Below are 9,641 nucleotides of genomic sequence, written 5' to 3'. Positions count from 1 at the left end.
TGGAAAGTTCTAGAAGATCTTACAGCCACCACAACCAACTGCAGTTCGATATCTCCTTGTAATATTTTTATAGAACTTTTTAAATTTGCGTTTGAGCTTTAAAAGAACCAAAAGATTGATTCTTGACAGTCAACAAACAAATCTCAAACGAGTTTTTAACGAACAAACTCGAATCAATGCGAATATAGTCCATAAATATTATTTTTTTATTGCCATCTTCTGCAAATGTAGAACTGAGAATTCAAATCAGTTATTGTGAAAACATAAGTACGACAACTTTAAACCGTGTGATCGAGAATTGAAGATCAACGTTGGCCCTAATAAACCAGCAAATCTTCGGACGAAAAACTAAGAATCACTAACTAGCTCGAGTTTAGGCATTGAAATTCCCGATAAAAACGACTTGACCAGGGTCAAAGCTTGCTTCGGTCTATGCAATGGAACTTCATGACCTGCTCCTCTCACCGTCACAAAAGTCAACCCTTTATATTCTTGCGTCCATCCTCCGACCTTTATTTTTTCGTACACGAAAAAAATTATTATAAGCACAAAGACGCGAAATGGTGATTTTACATATACGTAGGAGAGTCGTAAGAAGAAATGCTGACCTGGCCATCATCGTACCAAGCCCGCCACGGACTAACTGTCGGAAGTTTGAGAGCATCTATGTTGTACCGTGTGGATGTTACTGGAATTACAGCATCTGTATCGCCACTGTCGAAAAAAAAAAAATAAAAAAAAAAAAAAATAAAAAAAAAAAAATAAATAAAAAATCAAGTATTAATTTAAATGATTTGATATTAAATAAATAAAAAATCGAGATGGGAAAAATAAAAACCTGAAGATCCAGACACGAAGTCCCGAGTGTATAAGCTCACGGTAGACATTCAATACTGACTTAGGAGAATCTTGCCAATTCTCATTCACTGTGTTACTGCATTTAGAATGTAAATTTGTATATAAAAGTATTCAATATTTATAAATAAATAAAATAATTCAATTTAGGGTAAATTATAACCAACCCTGAGGAATGATCAAATTACAAAAAAAAACCCTCATGTTTGGATAATTACATCTACTTCTCAACTATGAATCTTCTTATACCTTCACCCTTATGGTGTCAAATTCAACATAATCAACTAGATTCCGTGGAATGTGATCTAATTTGTACTCGTTTTGTATAAAAATGCAATTTCTGATGCACCACAATCTCTGTGATATATACAAGCCAAAAAACACATACTTCAAAATGTGGAGCTCGAAAGGGATAAAACGGGTATAAAAGTGATAATATTCCATATGTAGAAGATTCCACTTGTAATCACCCAAATAGGAGGGAGCTTTTCGTAATTTGATCATACCTCATGGGTGGTTGTAATTTACCCTTCAATTTAACATATAAAAGTTGTACCTGCAAGTTTCCCATTTCAACGAGGAGTTTCTCGTATGAACATGAAGGGCCTTTTGAACTTCCGGAAGATTGAAGTAAACAGTCGAATGCTCCTCTGTGCATGGATCGTATGCTCGTCTCAAAAGACCAACCTTCTACAAATTTTCAAAATATAAAAATATACCCTATTTAATATTCCAAATAAGAATTTCCGAAAAATATATTTTAATCCGAAAAAAATAAATAATAAAGACTCACACTCTTTTTCCTCGAAAGACGACTTAGACTAGTGGAATTAGCTGTGCACGCAGGAGTGAAGATGCTGTACATATCAATGTCGCCGACTTCTTCATACGCAAGATCCAGAGCATTGTCACACTGCTCGTTTGCGTGTATGAACGATTGGAAATCGCATAATATATTCAATTTCTTGAATGTCTGATCGGAAATCATACCAACTGACCACATGAATTGGAACACTCCTAAGTGGTCGTGAAAATCATCGATTAACGCGTTTCCAACCTAAGACGTGATTTTTCCGGTTATTGCACAAAACAAAAACATATACAGTTAAACCTCTATAAATTAATACAGTCAGGACTAGCAAAATTTTATTAATTTAGCGAAATAATAATTTAGTAGGTTTTTACCGAGTCGGGATCAGAAAAAACTATTATTTAAGCGAGGTTATTAATTTATCTAGGTTCTACTGTAATAATTATTGTTTCTTAATTTATCGAGCGGAAGAAAGGGTTATATATTTACCATGAGACCCTTGAGGTTGATAATTTCTTCTCCGTTTTTGTGATTGTGTTTCATGATCGCTTGGCTTAGTTGAGGTACGTAATGCCCTGCAAAATTGTTGACGAACTGAATTATGTAAAATAAAATAATAATAATAATAATTTGGAAGAGAAAAGAAATTCCATTTTACGAACGACGAACCAGCATAGCTTTCTCCTGTAATGTAGAAGTCGTTTCCTTTGTACTGCGGAAACCGTTTGAACCATTGCAGCAAAAATTCTAGGTTTTCGGCGGCTGCAATCATGTAAATTAAATTCAATATAAATATTAAATCATCAAGAAAAAAAAAGGGTTATTAGATAGGAAAAAGAATTACCAGTTCGTTTATCACCATTGGTGAATAGGTCAGACGAAGTGTTTGAATACGAAAAACCAACTCCTGCCGGAGAGTCCAAAAACAGAATATTTGCAGCTGCAGAAAGGGAATATTCTTCTATCATTCTCGAAATAACGTTCGTATATCGGAGTAAGCGAATAAAAGCACATGTGTTTTTTTTTTTACCTTTATTCCAAGAATACGGGTTCAAATAAATGGACTTTCCGTCTTTCTCGATATGGAATGGTCCGATTTCCTCAGCAAGTCCGAATGCAACAGATGAACACCCGGGCCCTGCATATTACAAACAAAGTTAAAAAAAAAAAGAAAATCGGCAAACAAATGAAGATGCTCAATCGAATTGATCACAGTTTGTAAAAAGTAAAAACACATCTTATGAATTAGAATTTAACAAGACAACAAATAAAAAACCCAAATTGGACACGCATTTTCAACAAGTACCCGATTTTGAAACGGACAGCCACTAAGGCCTCGTTTGGGAATAAGGATAGGACTCGATAGACAAAATAATCAAGATTTATCAAATATTTGGGGTTTTACTTAAAAACGGATACGGAATTTAATCAGTTAGCATATGAATGATACTGAGTCCAACCTCAATACTACAAGAATTATATATTCATTCATAAATCCGAAACATAAGATAATTGCATATTACATGATCACACATTAATCCCATCATTATTACAAGAAATATCTATTCCAATCAATCTTATCAATCCCATCAATATTCTCAAACGAGGCCTAATAAGTTTAGCTACTTACTAAAATCTAACCATAATCAAGAAAAATACAGAATAGGAAAGAAACATCAATAAATCACACACACACACACAGAGAGAGAGAGAGAGAGAGAGAGAGAGAGAGAGAGAGAGAGAGAGAGAGAGAGAGTACCTCCATTGAGCCAGAGAACGATGGGTTTGGAAGAAGGGTCCACCTCAGCCTCAAAGAACCAATAAAAGAGAGCTCTACCAGATTCTTTATTAACAGTAGCGTACCCAGAATAGTGTGCGAAGCTGACATTGAAGCTCTGTCCTGGAAGCTTCGAAACCCTGTCGAGCTGCTGCTGCTCGTAAGACGAGTTCTTCGACGACGATAAACCCGCGCCGCAGCTGATCAAATGGAGCTCGGAAATCAAAATTACGAGGACCAAATTGAAAACCCAATTGAAAGTTGACATCTTTCTAGGGTTTTCAGGATCCGATTGAGAAGGAGGAGAGATTTGTGACCACCCTTACGAAAGTGGAGGAGAGAAAGTGGAGTAAAAGATATTTGTTTATGGTTAGTTTTAACTTTGTAATAAAGCGTGCCCATGTTTCTTGGGAAATGAGACAAGCAAGATGGCTCGTCTTAAAATAGATTTTAGTTGTTTACTTCTAAATTCGAATTTATTTAAAAGATAAGAAAATAATAATAATAATAAAAAAATTTAAATATATAAAAAAAAAAATTTATAATGAGAATATATACTACACTATATAATAGTAAAATTTATTAGTGATATCGAAATTACACTATTCATACAAATCTCGTAATGCAAACTCACTTCGAAAATGATTATATAAACTTAATTTAATAAAATGAAATTGATCATTTAAGAAATAAAGCAATTTGTTTTGTTTTAAGAAAATGAAACAATTAATAATTCCAAAATTTATATAAAAGTGTAAATAAAATTTAGGGGTGTTATTGTCATTAATGAATAATCTGCAAACCTAGGCCACAATCCAAATATGTTGAAACCGAATGGTGGGCCCCACTCTCGACGACACATTTAGTAAGTTTGTTAGCTAAAGTATTTGTCTTCTTCCTATTATAGCCCGTTACAACTATTGGGCTTTTTGGTCAGAAGACCCAACTGACTGTAGCCCATTACTTTTTGAAAATAGCCATATCTGTGTTTCTTTTGCTATAGGGTAAATTACATCCATACCCCTGAGGTATGCTGAAATAATTTTAAGGTCCCTGTTGTATCGATAATTACACTCACCCCTGAAATGTAGTTAAAAACTCTAATGGGATAATGCACTAGATACGTCGTTCCAATAAAGTTCTAACTGACTATTACTTTTAGTAAGTGGTGGAGACAACATAGAGCTAGTTGGTGACATGGCTCCCCCAACATTTCTTAAATCATCCATAGTGCTATGTTGTCTCTACTACTTCCTGAAACTAATAGTTCGTTAGAAATTTATCGGAATAACGTATCTAATGCATTATCCCCTATTAGTTTCTAATTATGTTTCAGGGGGTGAGTGTAATTATCGATATCACAGGGACCTTAAAGTTATTAAGTTATTTCAGCATATCTCAGAAGTATGAGTGTAATTTATCCTTTGCTATATTATTGATTAGGGTGTTAACGAGGCGAGTTCGAGCTCGAGTTCAAGCTTTTAATCGGACCGGTTCACCGAGCTCACAAGCCGGCTCAAAGTAATAAACATGTTATAATTTTTTTTTTAAATCATTTAAAATATTATAAAAGTTCTTACTATGGATTTAAATTAGTAATTTTTCGTGTTTTTTTTTTTTTTTTTTTTTTATATATTCAAAGTTACTTTCGAATTACCACTTCTGATTTTTAAATGGTATAATACAAAAGATGGATAACAAATAATAATAATAATATTAGTAATAATAATAATAATAATAATAATAATAATCCCCTTTCCCACTGTCTTCCCAAATTCCGTGTTTCTTTTCATTGGAAGAAAAAGATTTGAAAGCGCACGCACACACACACAACACACAGTAAACAAACAGTAGCGTCTGCTACTTTCATTGCTCCGTGTTTTTCGCTGTTGCGTTGCTTCCTAGTAAAAGCTTCCCTCTATCTGAACATGTCAAACACTACTACCAAATCAACCAAAAATTATAGTGAGCGAGGCGTAGGGTTTCGCAATAATAAAATGACAATAAAAAAAAAAAAAATCAACCCTCCATTGTACATTCAACAGCCGCCATTGTTACAGCACAGAAAAATATATACATACAGGTACGTGCGCGTCAGCGCGTGTACTCGCCTTCATACAAACGCAAGCGTATTACTCGCCGCGAGAGATTTTTTTTTTTTTGTTTATTTTGGGGGGCAACCATTTTCAACAATTTCATTTACCCAATTTTGTTCTTATGTGGTCTACTTTGGCGCTTTTCGCGGTTGGGTTGATTTCAGTGATGCATTATACTTGTGAATAAAGTTGGGTTTGCTGATTGCATATTTGGTGGGGATTGCCTTGAATTCTGTGTTTTTTTCTCCTTTTTAGTGACCGATTGAACTTTTTTTATCTGGTTGAAGAATTCTGTGTGTTCGGTTCAATTAGGGCTAATTCATAGATTTCTGAAGTGATCTAGGGTTTGTATGAAGGTTTTTATGGTGGAATTGAGGTTCAATTTTGAGTTCCATTTTGTGGTGTAAAGGTTTTGCTGATAGAGAATCTTCCTAGGGTTTCTGTTCGTTTTGCCCGTTTCCTCGTTTTGTGGTTTTGGTGCAAATGGGGAAGCTTGTAGTTCGTATTGTTGAAAATGGGCACTCATATAGAATCAACTGTGATGAACACACTCCGGTCGAATCTGTGCAGAAGCTTCTAGAATCGATTTCCGGGATTCCATTCAAAGATCAGCTTCTTTTCTGCTTCGGCGTGAAATTGGAATCTCATTCCCCTCTCTCTGCTTACAAACTCCCGTCCGGAGAAGAAGAAGTATTCTTGTTCAACAAATCAAGAATGCGGATCAACTCACCACCCCCCACACCAGAAAAATTCAAGATCAACGTTATTCCCATTAATCCCCCGTTATCACCCCCATCCTCATCTCGTGGTCCCCACCCTAATTTAGACGATACCTCTGATCCAGCATTGAATGCCTTACCTTCGTACGAGACACAATTCAGAAACCATCTTCAATCGGGCAGTGCTATTTACAGACGTACATTGGCAATGTTCGAGATATGCGAGAGGCTTTTGCAGGAGCAAGAAGCGCAAGAAAGGGCGTTGGATGTTGCTAAGGGTAATTTAGACCATTTCTATAAGATGGTTTGTCAGAATTATACGGAGTTTATGAAATGCTATTCGCAGCAGGATTGTAGTCACAGGAAATTTCTGGTGGATTTTGGGAGGGAGAAAGAGAAGTTGAGATCGATAAAGATTATGCCATTGTTGCAGAATGCTAATCGGAAGTGCTTACTGGATTTTGTTGACGAGGAGAATTTGCAGAAAGTATGGGAGGAATGCAGCAGCTCGCACGGGCGGTTTGAGAAGAAAGTTTTGGAACTAAAAACGGAGTTTGGAGATTTAAATGGCCAAGTACAAGATTTATTTTCTTGCAAAACTTCGAATTTTATCAAAGATGTGGAGTTGTCCGTAAAAGAACACCGGCGATTTATGGACGAGCAGAAGAGCATCATGCAGGCTTTGAGGTCTACTTCTTTCGTCTGCAAAACTCTCTGTATTAAATTTGCTCTCATCTATTTTAGTGCAGCAATAAATATCGGCATGCGAATTTGCGCAAAGTTTGCACTTTTTTCGTAACCTAATTGCAGTTCGTTAATAACTGTTAAAAGATTCTGTTTGTGCCGTCAGTCACGTGGGTTTATTGATAACGGTCACAACTATTCTTGATTGGCGTTTTGTTGACAGTGTTTTATATAAGAGCTCTTTATGATGGATGTCAAAATCTATGGCGGCGTAAACTTACCCGGATAACAATATCAAACTTATAATTTTGGATTTTTCGGGAATTTTCGTGACGTGGTATTTTATTACATATACCACTTAAATGTGAGCAAAAGTTGGAAGCGGCGCTAACTGTGAGCGAGCGTTGTTTTGAAGCATGATTTTTAGTCTTTTTTTTAACACGTCATTTGATATCTGAGATTATCTAGTGAAAAACTAACACGTGGTTTTATTGCAGTGAAGATGTAAATACCGTAAAGAAGCTTCTAGAAGATTATATTTCCCGCCAGGTGTCGCCTTCACCGATCCTCCCCCACAATGCCTTTTCTGCATTGGGTCCCACATACAACACCCACGAAAAAGATTACCTTCCCAAAATGCGTGCGTGTGACAACGCAATTTCCACTCTGCTCGATTTGTGCACGGACAAAAAAAACGAGTCGAATCTATACGTGCACAATTACATGCAAAAGATCGCACGCATGCAATACATCATCAAAGACTTGCGCTACAAGTTTTCCGTTTTCAGTGAAGCTCTAAAGCATCAAAACGAACAATTTCACCAATTAAAAGTACTGCACGGTGTGGGCCCTGCTTACATGGCATGCCTCGCAGAAGTAGAGAGAAGAAAAACGGCAACGAAGATGTATATGGAAAATGCTGAAAAGTTGTCTGAAAAACTTGCAAGAGAGCGGGATTTCGAAATTAGGAGACGTGACGAATTTGTCAAAGTACACAGTACTTTTATACCTCCGGATATTTTAGCTTCCATGGGATTGTACGATTCCATAAACCCTTGTTATGTCAATGTGGCACCATTGCCAGGTGGCAGCACGACACTGGCTGTAACTGATACGACTATTTTGCAAAACGATGCAGAAACCAAGATCGAAGCATTAATTAACGAGGTTTCGAAGTTTGAAAGGGAATCGGAGATCAATAGGAATCTACTTGATAGACTGAGAAGTTGTGCCACATCAGCTGATTTTGCTGACTCTTTACGTGTTTTGGCTCAGTCTTTAGTTCGGTGAGCGCTATCTCGTTTGAATTTTATTGATTTTTTTTTGTCACGTTGGAATATAGACTAAATGGGACATATCTGTGAAAAATTATGAGGTTTGGTTTCGATTGGATGCGTGGCAATTGGTTACGATGTTAATTAGAATTATTGTTTGATGGAATTGTTTCTGTACTTTTTTTTTTTTTTTTTGCAGTGCCGGCGAGGAAAGTAACGAGGACAGTACTTTTAAGTTGCGTGAATGTATTGAGATAATTGCAGACAAAGTTGGTGCTTTGTCGAGGCAGTGTGAGGATTTAGAAGAGAATAGAGACTTGGTAAATACTCTTTGCACTAAGAATCAACTCGAAAACCAGGTAGCTGTATACATGCTTAAATGTCATCTTACATTATTACAAGTGGTGGAAATTGGAATGGAATATGCCGATTCGGATCAGAAAATTTCTGATTTTGGAATAGTTTTTGTATTCTGATTTTGAAATTTCCGATTTCCATTTTTTAAAAATTGGACTGAAACAGAGATTGCATAATGGATCCCGATTCTTGATCTGAAAAAGTTTTTCGTCGATTCTGAATCCGCAAATTAAATATTCGACTCTGGAATTAGCAGAAAATTCTAATTCTGATCTGATCCGTTCAATTCCATGATCGATTGATTGAAATATCACTTGACCAAAACAAATTATTATATGTTTCTTACAGGCAAACAAGGAAAGGATTTCTTTCAACCAGTTACAAGTCGACGAGATCGCTGCGTTTCTCCTCAATGCCTCCGGCCAATACCAGGCCATTAATCGCGACTGCCCTTATTACTATCTCTCGCCTGATTCCATTTCGTTATTGTCCGATAATCGTCCGAGCTATATCATAGGACAGGTTGTCCATATCGAACGAAGAACAGTTGAGTCACCCCTGTCTGAAACTGGAACCGGCCGGTTGACTTCGAGTCAAGAGTCAACTCCAAATCCGTACGGTCTACCTATTGGGTGTGAATACTTTGTGGTGACTACAGCCATTTTACCTGATACTAATGTTGATTATTCACCTCGTTCTTGATCTTTGTTGCCAATGGCAGATAGATGTGATGGAAGAAAAAATAAAAAAAAAAAATGTAAATATACGATACTGTATACTAGTACTAAAAGTTGGTGTACGTGTATAACTGTGTTACATACTGTATAGTCGACAATCAAATAAATCATGTATCGTTGTACATACCGATTTCATTTCGTGTAAATTTGTTACAATTAGGGCCCTAATTGGTTTCAATCGGACTAATTAGGGCTCTAACAAGGTGGAAGACGGTGTCGTATTGGGGAAGTCGTATTTTAACTTTGCACGTTTCTTTTAAATTCAGTAATCCGTTATAATTATCATTTTTTAGTTGATGTGTATCGAAACCTTAAACGATTAACGAAACAG

General features: G+C 36.2%; 2 protein-coding genes across 3 annotated transcripts; one reads left to right on the top strand and one right to left on the bottom strand.

The window, feature by feature from the left end:
• Positions 1 to 185: 185 nt before the first annotated feature.
• Positions 186 to 3,852, bottom strand: SCPL29 (serine carboxypeptidase-like 29). Its single transcript, XM_012985641.2, has 10 exons — positions 3,426 to 3,852; positions 2,697 to 2,804; positions 2,511 to 2,606; positions 2,336 to 2,428; positions 2,156 to 2,241; positions 1,649 to 1,912; positions 1,412 to 1,545; positions 839 to 934; positions 609 to 714; positions 186 to 510 (listed from the first exon to the last, which is right to left on the bottom strand). Exons 1-10 carry the CDS (start codon positions 3,709 to 3,711, stop codon positions 349 to 351), a joined length of 1,431 nt encoding a protein of 476 aa, XP_012841095.1. The 5' UTR covers positions 3,712 to 3,852; the 3' UTR covers positions 186 to 348.
• Positions 3,853 to 5,207: 1,355 nt separating this feature from the next.
• Positions 5,208 to 9,434, top strand: LOC105961411 (autophagy-related protein 11). 2 transcript variants are annotated; one of them, XM_012985639.2, is made up of 4 exons: positions 5,208 to 6,945; positions 7,440 to 8,228; positions 8,416 to 8,536; positions 8,922 to 9,434. In XM_012985639.2, the coding sequence occupies exons 1-4, from the start codon at positions 6,023 to 6,025 to the stop codon at positions 9,273 to 9,275; spliced, it is 2,187 nt and encodes a 728-aa protein (XP_012841093.2). In that variant the 5' UTR covers positions 5,208 to 6,022; the 3' UTR covers positions 9,276 to 9,434. The 2 variants fall into 2 exon arrangements, with proteins under 2 accessions (XP_012841093.2, XP_012841092.2); XM_012985638.2 differs by having other exon boundaries at positions 8,416 to 8,575.
• Positions 9,435 to 9,641: the final 207 nt, after the last annotated feature.

Source organism: Erythranthe guttata, chromosome 11 (assembly GCF_056151865.1).
Source record: "Erythranthe guttata isolate IM_541 chromosome 11, IM_541, whole genome shotgun sequence".
Classification (NCBI taxonomy): Eukaryota; Viridiplantae; Streptophyta; class Magnoliopsida; order Lamiales; family Phrymaceae; genus Erythranthe; species Erythranthe guttata.
Note: the sequence above shows the minus strand (reverse complement) of the source record. Positions and strands in the feature narration are given on the sequence as shown.